Source organism: Lacerta agilis, chromosome 16 (genome assembly GCF_009819535.1).
Source record: "Lacerta agilis isolate rLacAgi1 chromosome 16, rLacAgi1.pri, whole genome shotgun sequence".
Classification (NCBI taxonomy): domain Eukaryota; kingdom Metazoa; phylum Chordata; class Lepidosauria; order Squamata; family Lacertidae; genus Lacerta; species Lacerta agilis.
The window spans coordinates 29,727,656-29,743,301 of record NC_046327.1 but is presented as its reverse complement, the minus strand read 5'-3'; the positions used below and the strand labels follow the sequence as shown (position 1 = coordinate 29,743,301).

At 46.3% G+C, this 15,646-nt stretch overlaps 1 protein-coding gene across 1 annotated transcript in view; it reads right to left on the bottom strand.

Moving 5' to 3' along the window:
- The window catches only part of A2ML1 (alpha-2-macroglobulin like 1), a 47,366-nt gene that overhangs the window by 8,485 nt on the left and 23,235 nt on the right, over window positions 1–15,646 (bottom strand). Inside the window, exons 18-28 of the mRNA XM_033172949.1 lie at window positions 15,281–15,509; window positions 14,444–14,570; window positions 11,743–11,864; window positions 10,936–10,987; window positions 10,057–10,140; window positions 8,101–8,277; window positions 7,114–7,195; window positions 6,631–6,787; window positions 4,053–4,127; window positions 1,966–2,128; window positions 273–487 (exon numbers count right to left, since the gene is read on the bottom strand). Coding sequence (XP_033028840.1) covers window positions 273–487; window positions 1,966–2,128; window positions 4,053–4,127; window positions 6,631–6,787; window positions 7,114–7,195; window positions 8,101–8,277; window positions 10,057–10,140; window positions 10,936–10,987; window positions 11,743–11,864; window positions 14,444–14,570; window positions 15,281–15,509 — 1,483 coding nt within the window. The remainder of the gene's footprint in view (window positions 1–272; window positions 488–1,965; window positions 2,129–4,052; window positions 4,128–6,630; window positions 6,788–7,113; window positions 7,196–8,100; window positions 8,278–10,056; window positions 10,141–10,935; window positions 10,988–11,742; window positions 11,865–14,443; window positions 14,571–15,280; window positions 15,510–15,646) is intronic.

Genomic DNA, 15,646 nt, shown 5'->3' with positions numbered 1-15,646 from the left:
ACAGCTTCATATTCCTGCATTGCAGGGGGTTGGACTAGATGATCCTCAGGGTCCCTTCCAACTCTACAATTTCATGGTTTTATGATCCACTGTGACTCCCCATTTCAATCCAAACGGGGTGGGTGGGAAGCAGCAATGTAACTTTAAAAAACCCAGCTGATCTGGGTCTAGAATTTAGTTTATGGGCTAACAGATTCTGAGACAGCCAGATGTGGTGGGGAAAGTGATCTTTCAGAATATCCAGGCTCCAGCCGTGAGAGAGGAAACATTACCTGAGTTGAGGCAAAGCCTCCGTAGGCATTCTGCTGCTTTGCCAGCCAGGCCACAATGTCTGTGGCCTTCTTGATATCCTCTCTGCTCACGTTTTGGGGCGAAAGCCTAGCCATAAGCACATATGCTGTCAGCTCCACACTCACAGACTCAGGCTGGGACCAATGATTATCGGTGGATGCTGGGGCAGTCCTTGGGCTCCAATATATCTGCCCTCCTACCAAAGAAAAATGAAACTTGTAAGCTTGGAAGAGCCAGTCTGAGGTTGGTGAAATGGGCTTTGAGTTAAGGGCAAGCTCATGGCCTGTAGTTACTCCTGTGAACATGCATTGACACTGGGAAGCTGCGCTCAGGAATGGAATTTGAACCCACTCCTCATGCTAGGATTGAGCCAGAGAAAACTGTTATTATTTTATTTCATTGAAATTTATTTTGCTGAATCTTATTGAATGTGTTAGTCGCTTTATTTTGCCCAGGGCAATCCAAAAGCAGCTTAAACCCAACCAACCAGCCAAACCAGCCAACCCACATAGATACATTAAAATCAAGAGGAAAAAGAAATATATTTAAAACACCCCACCCACTTCTAAAAGGCCACAGATAGTTTAAGGCCAAAGGCCTGGTGGTAAAGGAAAGCTTTTGCTTGGCACCGAAAGATATGTAGTAAAGGCGTCAGGTAAGCCTTTCAGTGGAGAGCATCCGCCAAGTGGAGAGCCAACAAAGAAGAAGAAGAAGAAGAAGAAGAAGAAGAAGAAGAAGAAGAAGAGGAGGAGGAGGAGGAGAAGGAGGAGGAGGAGGAGGAGGAGAAGGAGTTTGGATTCGATATCCCGCTTTATCATTACCCGAAGGAGTCTCAAAGCAGCTAACATTCTCCTTTCCCTTCCTCCCCCACAACAAACACTCTGTGAGAAAAGGCCTGTTCTCGTCTCTGGGCATCACATGAAGGAGGCACACAAAGAAGGGCTAAAGATGATGATCACAGGCTCTGGGTCAGTTCACATGGGGAGGTAGTCCTTGAGGTATTGTGGTCTTGAGCCAGCATTGGTGTTATATGCTCAAACCGTCATGCTACGGGCAGCAGCGGAGGAAGCCGCTCGGGTGCCTGGCTCAGGCACACCGCAGGCCCCACGGTGAGTGCCGCCTGGCATTTTGTCACGCCCCTCAGTGGTGACACATGTGGCAGCCCACGCCCACCTCACCCCCTTCCTCCACCCCTGGCTACGGGGACCTCAGCTTCTGGGCTGAATGATGGGGGTGGAGACACTCCTTCAGGTATACTGGGCCGAAGTTGTTTAGGACTTTAAAGGTCAGCACTTTGAATTGTGCTTGGAATTAATAGACTTATTTAATGCGCAGTAAACAAAGTATCCAGCCAGTGAACAGAACACACTTTACTTAATACGTACTTAATATCAAGACGGTGATACACAATATATGATTCACCCTGGGCTTTTTTTTCAGCCAGAACTCACCAGAACCTAGTTCTGGCACCTCTCAGGTGGGTGCCATTATAAGAGAACAAGGGAGGCATTCATGGTGAGTTCCGGCACCTCTTTTTCTAGAAAAATAGGCCTGGACTCACTCCTACATGCACACAATCCGAAATAGTGCATCGTACGAATTGTGTATTATTGGATTTCAATCTGAAGACAAACTATTAAAACATCATGGCTGACATCACATTCTCCTCCGTACCTGACTTGATGGCTTGCTGGTCTAGCTTGGTAAGCAACATTTGTCTCATGGCTACATCTCCAGCTAATGTGAAGACATATGCCAACAATCCCTGCACATAAATATCTGTCGTGTCTGAGACGGTTGTTCTGAGATAGTCCAAGCCATTTTTCACCACTGGATCCTGGAAGATAAAGAAACAAGTAGCTGTTTCAACAAAACAAGTGGAACATAAAGTTGCAGGGCAAAGAGATGTGGTGTTAAGAAAACCTGTCCTTGTAGCAGTGATTGAATATGATTGTGGGCCACTGGAAAGGTAAAACACACCAGGCATGTTCACACCATCTATTTCCTTAGGGCAAATTAGAATCTGCTGCATTGCAACAAACCCCAAGGGCAGTCACTAGTTAGAACTCCACTTCCTGATCTTGTCCATACTTCCACTTCTCCCGGAACAAATGTCAATGGGCAGAATTAGTAATTGATGCTTGTCCAGCAGTAAACAGCATGTTTCCCTAGGAGGACAAACAAAACACCACTTGGAACCATGCTTTCTAAGCGTGGAACAAGAGGAAGTGTGGACAAGCCCTCAGTTGTGGTTGCAGACAGCAAAGTGAGTTCTTCATTTAAAGGGAAGGCTTATCAACACTTTCCTTTTCTTTGTGCTTTCCAGTCATGGTCCATGCTTTACAACTCCTTGTCTGAACACTCCCCCCCACCTGCTTCAGAGCTTTCCTTGTGAAAATCCGCTCTTTACTGCTGAATCGGAGCAAATGGCAATCTGCTGAAAACCCAAATTGCTGTTTGTTATGCTTCAGCTTTAAAGAGCGGACCTGTGCCCTGGAAAGGTAAGCGTGGACAAACGTGGGGTGGCACTTTCCTGGGGTGATGTCTGATCATTGCCTTAGCTTTTTATGAGAAAGAGCGCGTCCAAATGTCAAGTCTGGAAACTCAATATTCCCGTTTTCTTATGTGTATCCAGTCAGAGGAGACTTCAGGGAAGTGACTGTATCCAATGATCTTGAAAGCAGTGTTTTGTTTACTCCATGGTATCCAAGGAAGCTAAACATTCAGCTCTTAGCCACTGCAAACAAACTAACATCCAGCTGGTAAGGATTAAAACACAGCAAGGTCGCTCTCCTGCCCCCTCCCGGACACACTGTATTTCAAGTTGCATTTGCACTTGCTGTACACACACCAGGGAGGGGCTGGGGGTGTCTTTTCCTAATGCACACTACCCAGGCTCGTCAACTCCAAAATAAATGGGGGGGGGGGACTGACGTCATGCACAACATCACAATGCCATGTTGGGGCAAAACACATGTCATGATGTCATCTGTTGCACCCAGACGTTGGACATGAGACTATTGTGTGAGACATCTGGGTGTCGTGCAGCAGCTCAGCTTCCATGGCTGGCGGATCCTCCTCTTCTTCCTCCTCATGCCGTGGCCATGGGCTGGGGGCTGATTCCCCTCCACAGCAGCAGCAGCAGGAGGAGAGATAGCTGCTGTGTTCCTGGCTTGCACAAGCATGCAAAGCCCAGGCATAATTGTGACAGTGTCATGTCCAGGCGACGCACTCAGACAAACATTGAGGGGCCCCAGCCCTGCTAACAAATATGGGGGGGGGAGCTCAGCTCCTAGGAGTCGGTGCCCCTGATACTGCCTCATTTGTTTCCCTGCCCCTACAACCCATGGAACTCCTATTTAAGGATGCCATCATCTGTGCATGCACAATGGCCATCTCAAATGCGCGTGTCTCAGCTAAGCCACAACTTGTGTTTTCAAATTGGATGGGAGCTGGTTTGAGGGGGAAATCATCAAACAGGAATATTTCTCAGGAATCTACAGGACACATATGGATTGTAGCTAATGCCATGTGTTGTTGTTGTTGTTGTTCAGTCGTTCAGTCGTGTCCGACTCTTCGTGACCCCATGGACCAGAGCACGCCGGGCACGCCTATCCTTCACTGCCTCCCGCAGTTTGGCCAAACTCATGTTAGTAGGTTCGAGAACACTGTGCACTTGGCTTCAATCACCAGTGGTGGGAGTACATGGGAGACTGAGCAAACGGTCATGTACGCATAGTGCGAGACTGAACAACACTCACCTCAAGTGGCTTTTTGGCCTCCAAGAGCGCACCAATAATATAAGCAGTAAGAGAGATCACATTATTTACACCTCCCTGTGAAGCACATGGCAAGAGAGAGAAAGACAGAACGAAACCATGAGATGATTTTTGCATGAAGGGCAAAAATGAAACAGCAATTAATATGGATGCTAGGGTCTTTCAGGAGTCAGTAGGGATAGCAGTGTTTATACTGCTCAACCTCGTCTGGTACAATATGCTGTCCCAAAGGACTGGGGAGAGAGAGGCCTATGGCAAGGAAGAGTGACAACTCCTTAATCCTTCTTTAAATATCACAAACGTACTTTGAGTCACCTAACTCTAAGCAACCAGCACACGTACACATTGACCTTAAAACTTTAAGACTCTATTAGGAAAGATTAACTTTTACTATACAATCTTGCATATATGTTTGTAAACTTCCAGACAACTTTATACTGTTGATATGATAATTAACCTAGAGTCTCTCATTATTCCAGCTGAAGAAAAATCTCCAAAACAGGGCCTTGTCCTGGCGCATTAATTTCACCTGGCATATGAACTTTAAGAAATAAATCTATCCATAAGAGACTTGAAAAACTTGAATCATTTAAATCATCGTTGTGGCCTGAGTTCTTGTTTCTCTACAATTTTCTGCAGGGTCTTTCAGGAGTCAGTAGGGAGAGCAGTGTTTATACTGCTCAACCTAGTCTGGTACAATATGCTGTCCCAAAGGACTGGGGGGAGAGATTGGCCTATGGCAAGGAGGAGTGACAACCATGCCACAAGGTTAAAATGTTTGCTACAGTGGAAGGGCGCCTTGGTGAGTACAGTCCTGCCCCTCACAGAGACTCTTGGGGTAACAGGGTCCTTGCTGGGGGGAGGACAAATTGTTGTACCATGCAGTTATTGACTCACACTTGCATGCATTAAAGAGTTAACCTGAGCCCAGAGCTCAAGTTGCAAGTGGGTGTGGCTTAGAAGGCGCTCAGTTGGCTTTGCTCCCAACCCCTCTTCTCAATCCTTTTTTCTTCCTGCTTCTTAGAACAAGCAAGAAGCAATGTGCCCTTGCTCCCTGCATGTGATATGAATCTCTCTAAAAGGAGATTTCATAGCCTGCATCTTGCTACCTCAGAGATTACATGATTCTTGGAACCTTTTCCATCTTCATTTTACTGCCAATGGATGGAGACTTATTTGCTGTAACATTTGGAAACTCTGTGAGTAAACTATTCACTTATCTGCAAAGCTAAGTGTCTGTGATTTATTCTAGCCTAAGTTTTTTGTGGGGAACATTAGTTTAAAGGTGGCTGAGGGCAGATACAAATCTAACCAAGTGTCAATGTGCTTGGAGCAATCGTCATTACAGTAATACCTCTGTGAACGTCCACCTTGTCTAGCGTCCATTCCGGCAAACACCCATGGCAAACCCGGAAGTACTGGAACGGGTTACTTCCGGGTTTGCTGCTCGCACATGCACAGAAGTGCTAAATCATGCTTTGCACATGCGCAGAAGCACAAACCGCTCCGTGCGCGTGCGCAGATGCGACACTTTGCCCTGCATCCTTTTCGGCTAGCAGCCGGGGCTCTGGAATGGATCCCAGGCACAAAATGAGGTGTGACTGTATACTTAACTCTGCTAAAGGAGAGGAATCTCTCTTCTAAACACCTCTCTCTAACGGAGATTGCTCCCTATCTAGCCATTTCTGTGGATCCGGTTTCTTATTTTCCCTTGTACAAGTTAATAGAGGTATTACTCCATTAACTTGCATTAACTGCCTGCAGGAGTGCACATACATGGGCTGGTTTTTTAAAATAGATTACCGTATTTTTTCGCTCCATAGGGCGCACCGGACCATAGGGCACACCTCGTTTTTAGAGGAGGAAACAAGAATTTTTTTTTCCTGGTTTTCCTCCTCTAAAAGCCCTGTTTTTTTGAGGATCAGCTAAAAGTTTTGCAGCTTTTTTGCAAAGGGGGAAAAGCAAAGCTCCTTTCGCAAAGGGGGAAAAGCAAAGAGGAAAAGCTCTGTTTTTATGGGGTTCAACTCACATTTCTGCAGCTTCTAAAGGAAAGGGAGCCTTTTCTACAGTTTTCAGACAGATAATCTAATCAGCCAGTCACATGTAGCTGGGAAAACAAACAACCTCCCTCTGCAGCACATTCAACAAAGGAGGGCGGGGCTGAAAGGGAGCCGGGGACTCTTATCTCTCTCCCGATCTCTTGCTGATCAGCTGCTGAGCAGGGTTCTTTCAACACCCCCTTTTCTCTTTGTAAAATAAAAAAGCATGATCCTCTTTTGGCCCCTGGGCAATTCAGCTCCAGGGACCACCATTAGCTCCATAAGACGCACAGATATTTCCCCTTACTTTTTAGGAGGGAAAAAGTGCGTCTTATGGAGCGGAAAATACGGTATGTGAAACACATGACACTTTTTATTGCATTTTGCAGCAGCATGTACCACAAAACAAGGGTGATCTGGCATGTATTCTACAGTGTGTGCTGTGAGCAGCAACTGTGATTGCAAAAAAATATTGTATATTGACGTCTTTCATTAAGGACTGCACCCCTCTGATCTCTTACCTTCATTGTTCTGTGGAAGAGTTTCCCCACGTTGGCAAAGGAGCCATCAGGCTGCTGGTTACTTGCCAACCACCGCAAAGCAGCCTGGATATCCTCATCATCTATGAAGGTATATTCCTCAGCTTTGCTGAAAACCTTGATCACAAAAGCCGTCAGCCTCGAGAAGAGATGGAGAAAGCAAATAATGGCTGGGTTGTTTTCAAAGGCTACTGGTTCAGGGTTGTTTATCCCCATTCACAAAGGCGACCACTTTCAGTTGCCTCAAGTTTTCCAGCCCTCTTACACAAGTTTAATTTACAATTTCCATCATATCTGACCACTGGACATGCTGGTTAGGGCTGATGGGAGTTGTAGTCCAATAATGTCTGTGGAGGGTATCAGGATGGGGGAGGCTGCTTTAACATAACTGAGATTCCTGCATTGCATGGGGTTGGACTGGATGGCCCTCGGGGTCCCTTCCAGCTCTACAATTCTATGACTCACCAGGTATTGCCTTGCCCATCACTCTCTCCAAATGCACTATAAGATCCATCCCTGTGTTTGTACTGAAGTTGTTTCTGGTACCCTTGGGGGGGGGGGAGAGAGAAAACAAAAACTGAGGATCGGAGAGTGAAGACTTTGGACGTCTGCACAACATACAACGCACACCCAGCCCCAAAATTGTTATATAGGCCCCATGCTGCAAAACTCTGAGCTTGCACCATGAGCTTCCTGTGCAGTGTAACTCTTTCCATGGTTCATTTTACATATCACAAATCTCTGCTTCTTTTACAAAAAAACTATACCATTCAGTATTCCATTATTGCATCTATCAAAGCTTACAGTGTTTACACAGGTCAATTTATCTTAATGCTGCCAGCGTTTCCAGCTGTATACAATTATTTCCCATATATTCCATAAACGTTTTCCAGTCTTCTTTAAACTTTAAACAAAGTTTTTCTTGTTCTCTTATTCTATAGGTTAAATCTGCAAACTGCATATTCTGTCAAGTTGCCACTCTTCTTTGTCCCACTCGCTCGTTTTCCATCTTGGGCAGGGGCATACCCAGGATCAAAACTAGGGGGGGCAAGCCATGGTCAAACCCCCCCCCCCCCTGGTTTCAGGAGCTGATTACAGCGAGGGAGAGCCGCTTTAGGCTACTGTCCTCCCCTCCCTGGCTCTCATGCTCAGCCCTCAGGGTCCTACCGCCTCCAGAGGGGCACTGGAGGCGTGAAGGCACCAAGCTCCTGCTCTGCCTCACTTACCTCCCCGCTCTCCCCTCCCCGGACTCTCCCCGGACTCCCCCCGGACTCTGCTTCTAGTGGGGGGCAGCTGCCCCCCCTGTCCCCCCTGGGTACGCCCATGATCTTGGGGCTAATGAAACATGGGCTGCAGTAGTGGCATACATAAATAACCTTTTTTTTGACACCTGGGAATTTCAGTCTGAATTATTCCCCAACAGAAAGGACTCTAGAGAAGCAAATGTCAGACCTGACTGCAGGTAGCCCAGTGCTTTTGTCTTCAGCTCCTCATCCACCTGTCCTGTGTTTTCCAAGTACTGCAGCACGTAGATGATGGGGGCAAACAACACCATGTTTTGCTCCCCGCAGCCACTGGGCATCTGCACCAGTTTGTCCAGGTTCTGCAGTGCCGTCCCCATGATATCACCTGGCCAGATGTGAATACAAAGTTAGCCTCTTTCCGACTGGTTGAACATTGCTCCGCCCCCCCCAGTCACATGACACAAAAGACCAAGCCTATCCCATAATTTGTTCCAAGTTGCACCCTCATCATCACCAATGGCATGCACTCAACTCAGGGACTTTTGCTTCCATTGCCACACTATTCATTCACCAACCCTGTATTCCTGTATAAAAAGAAGGGCACAGGCATTTTCTCTGAAGCATTCACAAACGGAAAGAATCCCCTTGCAAAAGGAAGTGGAAATGCTCATGATGTTCGGGAGCAGGATAGGTGGAACTCTGATCCCGTCGCCCAGGCAACTAGACCAAAGTTTCATGAAACCAGTAGCGAAGGGCCATAGCTCAGTGGCAGAGTATTTGCTCTGCAGGCAGAGGGCTCCAGGTTCGATCCCTGGCATCTCCAGGTAGTATTGGGAGAGAACCTGCCTGAAACCCCTGAGAGCAGTGTACACAATGCTAAGCTAGATGGGCCGTTGGTCTAATTCGGTGTTCCTATGTGACTATTCGGCACATTGTGGCAAAAGAGGGAGCATCAGCCCAGTAGCCGTCAGCAGTAAGGATAGATTCCCTCCTCTCACATTCAGAGCAAAGGCAAAACAATTGTATACCCTCCAACATTTCTCCAATGAAAACTGGGACGTCCTAAGGAAAAGGGGGACATTATGGGATCAAATCAGAAACCGGGATGGCTTCTGTAAATCTGGGATTGTCCCTGGAAAATAGGGTCTGCAATTGATTGTGTTTATCTGCAGTGATGGCCCTCACATAACCAGCTCTGTTTGACAGCATTGCAATGTAAGATTTTCATGTTTACAGTGCAATCCCTCATCAGCTGGGATCACGTAGCTGGGGGGAAACTCCATCAAACCGACTTTCTTTGAACTTTTAAACATTTCAAGCTGCTTTGAGCAGCTCTGTGGTCACGCAGAGGTCATTCCCTTTCAAAATGCTTCCAGGAAGTGACTGAATGGCATAACGCTATGACTACCAGGGCTGGAAAATGTACAAAAATGGATTCCTAGAGAGCTTTGCAAAGCACATTAGGTGCAGTTCAGATAAACGCTCTCTAGTTAAATAGGCTTTTTTCTTTCCCTGTATGAAAGGAAGATGGCTGCCATATGTGCCCTGGGGGCAGCCATCTTTTTGCCCTACAAGTCTGCAGGAAGGGATGATGATGATGATAATAATAATAATAATAATAATAATAATAATAATAATAATAATATGCTCCACCACATTCCTGGGAGTGATGTGGTGCTTGGACACCCGCAGGCTCTGCGCTGCCCCAAACAGTCCACCCACTGCTTCCCCCTCAGCTGTAGGGTGGCTGAGTGGGAGGAGGCAGGCATTCTGCCCCAACTCACCCCACCCCGAGGGCAGCTGGTTCTGCCCCACTGGCTCCACCCCTGCCACCAATGTTGAGTCTTCGTTCTTCAACAGCCGATTTCCTAACTGAATGAAACCTGTGAACAAGAGTGTTTCTTGGGCTTACCATAAAACTACACGCAACACTTGGCTGTTGAAGAAAGAAGTTCTGATGCCAGAGCCAGGGCTGACAGTGTGAGGCCCTGATCCAGTATCTACTCAATTATGCCTTGCACATGAGGAATGCAAGCACAGGGGCTACAGACTGATTGCACATCTTCTCATTTTCTCCTTATGTCTACCACATTTGTTCATGTATATATATACCTGCTGAAAACTTAGCACGCAGGTAAGTTGGAGAACCAGCTCAATTTCTTACCAAGAACAGACACCTGGGCCCTGGCAGAATCTGGCACGACATCCTCAGGAAGCTCCAAGGAGAATGAATCTGAAGCAGAACCTCCTGACAATGAGATGAATATGTGGTTAATTTGAAGGTCACAGAAGTGCACACAGAAAGCTCTGCAAGTGAAGCCAAATTTGATTGCAATGGAGTTCCTCACCACCACCAGTCCTCATGTCTGCTCTTCCATTGGCCTTTCCTCTCATTCTGGTTAGCAGGGGTAAAGGTAAAGGTAAAGGTACCCCTGACCGTTAGGTCCAGTCGTGGACGACTCGGCTTGCGGTGCTCATTTTGCTCCATAGGCCGAGGGAGCTGGCGTGTCCGCAGACAGCTTCCGGGTCATGTGGCCAGCATGACTAAACCGTTTCTGGCGAACCAGAGCTGTGCACGGAAATGCCATTTACCTTCCTGCCGGAGTGGTACCTATTTATCTACTTGCACTTTGACGTGCTTTCGAACTGCTAGGTGGGCAGGAGCTAGGTTAGCAGGGGTAGGCAGGAACAATTCAGAGGTGGGGTTAAGGCTGCAGCAGGGCAAAACTTATCCCCGGCCCCAGGCCATTGTCCTAATCCAGCTCAGTCCTTGCCCCTGCACCAGCGATTTGGTGTTTTGTTTTGTTCCCTAATCAGGGAAAACCCACTATTTAGTGATAGATCAGAAAAAGTCGTGTGTCCCCCCCCCCGCACGCAACACACACACACACACACAGAGAGAGAGAGAGAGAGAGAGAGAGAGAGAGAGAGAGAGAGAGAGAGAGAAGTGTGGATAAGCCCTAAGTGGTGGTGAATGCAGCCTGCCTTTCATTCCCGAAACCTCTTTTTGACCCCAGGTTAAAAGGTGTTAGGTGCTACTGACCTTTAGGGCACATCAGAGAGCTATGAGCTTTCTCAGCCAGGACGCCCTCAGGCTGCCAGGGGTGGGGAGAGAGAAAACCAGTTTTCAAACCATCAAAATATTCACATAGCCTTCAGATTTAAACACCTGGTATGTTTCATGGGGGGGGGGATCTTTAAAAGTCCATCCCTTCACCCCTGTCATTCAGAAGCAGTACAGTAATATGTGCTCCTCTGAAGGTGTTAGTCCCAGACACCTTGTGGAAGAAGGTCAGCCAGTGGAAAGCAGCAATAAAAAGATTGCATTATTTTTGCTAGCAGTTGAGAAGCAAATGGACGGAAGCTTCTCTGATGCTTCTGCAGCCAGGTTCTGCTTGTCAGCTAACCCCTCGGGGACAATATATATATTCACTTCTGAGAGCATACAGTCCTTCTCCAGGGAACCCCAGGAAAAGGCTCTTTCCTGAAATTAGGGGCCATTCCAAAAATAATAATTGCTTTCCCCCTTTTACATCTCTTGCTGAACATTCAGAACATGTCCTCCTTCTGATAAGAGCAGGTGAGGCACAGGTAGCCCTGAATACTAGTCTAGGTCAGTTCTCACTTCTCATACTTCAAGCAGCCTCATGTCAGGGGAATCACAGAATCGTGGAATTGGAAGGGACCCTGGGGAACATCTAGTCCAACCGCATATGCAGCTCTCCCATATGGGGATTGAACCTGCAACCTTGCCGTTATCAGCACCATGCTCTAACCAGGTGAGCTATCCATATAGTCACAGGGAGGGGGATTTGCAGAGGTAGCAAGAAATGCTGTATTATAGACTCACCCGGACAAGGAGAGACTTGATCAAGGTGTCACTTCGGCCCTTTTCAGGCACGGCAGTCTGCTCACCACCACAGAGTTTCTCGCTTTTGAGTGCCATTGTGGTGACAGTGAAGTTCATCACACCTGACGGCAAATGACAGAAAATGTGTTCATCCCTGCAAAAACACACTGTTTCAGAAATCAGAAATGGAACAATTTCTATAAGCTCCCTTCCTCCCCGCTTGATCTCCTTGATAATTCCTAATGAGCCCAGCTCATAATTGCTGATAGGTGATAGACTGCTTCAAGAGGCTTCCCTCTGTGGAGTAATTTTATTGATATAAAATAAAAAGTGCAGGGCAAAAGGTAAGTGTGGATAAGGCGTCAGATGGCTTTCTCAGAGGCATCTGGTTGGCTACTGTGGAAAGAGAACACAGGACCTTGATAGGTCTTTGGTCTGATCCAGAGGGCTTTGTATTACAGTCTGTGATATATTATTTCATTCATTCATTCCCTGCCCATCTGGCTGGGTTTCCCCAGCCACTCTGTGTGGCTTCCAACAAAATATTAAAAATACATTAAAACATCAGTCATTAAAAACTTCCCTAAACAGGGATGCCTTCAGGTGTCTTCTAAAAATCAGATAGTTGTTTATTTCCTTGACATCTGATGGGAGGGCATTCCACAGGGCGGGCACCACTGCCGAGAAGGCCCTCTGCCTGGTTCCCTGTAACCTCACTTCTCACAGTGAGGGAACCGCCAGAAGGCCCTCAGAGCTGGACCTCAGTGTCCGGGCTGGATGATGGGGGGTGGAGACGTTATTTCAGATATACAGGGCTGAGGCTGTTTAGGGCTTTAATTGTGAGCACCAACGCTTTGAATTGTGCTCCGAAACATACTGGGAGACAATGTAGGTTTTTCAGGAATGGTGTTATGTGGTCTCAGCGGCCGCTCCCAGTCACCAGTCTAGCTGCCACATTCTGGATTAATTGTAGTTTCTGGTTCAATACCAGATCACTTGCTACCAGAAAGGTTTTGCTTCCCAATGGAAGCAGGCTTATTGTGGAAGCAGGGGTTGTTGTCGTTTTTATTTTGATTATGTATTTTGTGGTTTTAAATTCTGATTTTGTTCTGTGAACCGCCCTGAAACCTTGTGGGTATAGAGCAGTAAATAAATTCAATAAATAATAAATAAATAATAACACTATTCACATTGTAGCCCAAGGGGACAGGGGTAATTTCAGATTTCAGTAGGCAGAGAGGCAAATAGCTCCATTTCTGCTTCACTTCAAAATAATATGGCAAAAAGAAAAGCGGGGCATTTTAAAAAATCTATACGTTGTAACTTTTTTAAAAATTGTAATTATATCAGTGTTACCAACACACATGAAATAGACACACATTTCTGAAAAAAATGGGATTTTTTCCCTGTGAAGTGCCTGCCTATTGCATAAGCCCAATGGTTATAACATTAGTCATAGAGGGCCAATCCATCTAGAGTCAGTCATGATTCAGTCCTATTGAAGCCAATGAAACTACAAGCTAAAATTCCTTTGGTTTCAAGGAGACAAGAGTCATGATGACCAACTTTATCTGGATAAGGGTCTGAGAGAGGGGGCGGGGAGAGTGTAAGAGACTCTCCCTCAACCTGTTCTTGGTTATACCATGCCAGGGAAACCCTCTATCAAAATAAGACTAACAGAAGCAGACACCTAGGTGGAATCTACACACATATAAAAAACGCTGTGAAAATGCTTTTTAAAAAAAAGTTTTGAAAAATACATTGAATGTGGCATAGCTCACTGTTGCCATCTAGTGTCACATTTGTACATTGCAGTTTATAACACATTTAAAATGTTTTACTTGCAGCTGTATAACTAAGTCCCAGCTACTCTACACAATAGGAATCTGGGACTTAGCTACATTTTACATGTGTTGTAACACTGTGACACCAGATGGTGCAATGGAGTTCCTTTTTCCGACAACAGGATTTCCCTGGGTGAAGTTTACAACGTGTTTTAACTGAATCGCTTCTTTGATGTGTCTAGATCCAGCCTTGGTTGGGCTTGGTCGTTACAACCCAGTTGCAAAGTGGTTGTCACCTCACACTGGTTGTCGAGGGATTTGTCCCCTTTCCCCATTCAGCACTTTCGTTGTGTTGCTGGGTGAGAGGCACAGAACATCAACAAATATCACTGTTAGAATCAAAGAGGACATCCCCAACCACAAGAAAGTATTAACACCCAGAAGCCCAGGTGCTATTGAAGTTGAGTTGATTCTTCATTACTCTTTTCCGGCATCAGATTTTGCAAAGGAGTTCCAAGATAAGGGATGCAGGAATTCTGAGTTCTGGAATGTAGCCTAGTGGAGGCATAATGGTTGCCATACAGAAAGAAGAAGAGTTTGGCTTTGATATCCCGCTTTATCACTACCCGAAGGAGTCTCAAAGCGGCTAACATTCTCCTTTCCCTTCCTCCCCCACAAAAAACACTCTGTGAGATGAGTGGGGCTGAGAGACTTCAGAGAAGTGTGACTAGCCCAAGGTCACCCAGCAGCTGCATGTGGAGGAGCGGAGACGCGAACCCGGTTCCCCAGATTACGAGTCTGCCGCTCTTAACCACTACACCACACTGGCTCTCTGAAAGGAGATGGGGGATATTGGTTAAGGTGGAACACCGGTATGACCATCTTTTCTCTGTCCATCTCTCCTTAGGCCACCTCACCCAGTTTAGAGGCCTTCACATTCCAGGAGTAAGTCTTCGCTTCACCAGCACATAAGCAACTTATGTATTCACACTCCTTGCATGGCTGCACCTGATAATCTTCAGACTTGGACAGGATAACCTGGACCTATGCAACAGCGGGGAAAAGAAAAGAGGGAAGGAAGTTTTACTCCGGATTCTGCTCACGGCCAGATTATAATGGTGCCATTGGAGCAAGTTTACCAGGGCGCATGCCCTAAGGTCTCCGCAAAATAAATGCATGAGCAGAATGACTTCAGCTTGTGCAATGGGACTTAACACCCTCTTCCCTCCCCCCATCTTAAACCCACTTTATATTTTCAGAATCATGTGAGATACTGTAGGTTAGGGTTGAGAGTTCTGGTAGCTGGCTGAAGGAAGTGAAAAAAAAACCAATGATAAGTTAAGTGAGTTTAAAATGTAGAATTCCAAATACTCAGAGTATTTTTTGAAGTCCACAACACCTTATGCCATAATATATTTGTTAAGACACACACACACACACACACACACACACACACACTACACTGTATCTGTTAGCATTTTTATAATTTGTTCATTAGCCTTTTGGTTTAGATGAAAACGATACAGGTATCTAGTTTTGCTTTGTTAATAAAAATTGATAAATCCAAAAAAAAGCTATCAAAATTGAAAAATTATATTTCTGGGCTACTGCAAACTCTTGCCCATCCCTTGCCCTTCCTCCTTTTTCACTGAGGCACCTGGTCAACCCTCTGACTTAAAAGAGGTGATACACCTGCTCTACTTAACAAGGAGTTGAATTCTAGAGCATGGGGAATTAGTGAAGATCTTCCTTACCCACATGCAGTGTTTCAAATAGTTGAAGACGGTGGCAATCATTGGAAATGACTCCCCACGAATCACGGAATAGGGCAGGGTGACGTCCACGAAGAAAGGCTTAAATACCGTCAGCCTCGTCGGCGGGGAAATGCCCAGGCCACTGCTTTGGGAGGCGCAGAACATGCTGACTTTCCATTCAGTGATGGTGTCCGGAACTGTGAGCGCCACTGACCTCTCACCTGAAGGACTGCAAAGAATGTGGGAAGGTGGCAGTTTGCCTTGCAAAAGGGAGGTATCTTCCCCCCCTCCCCACCCACAGAGGCCGTGCATTTCAAAAGTGCATGCCTGTGTTTGGTTAATATGTATTTATCTGTTTGTTTGTTT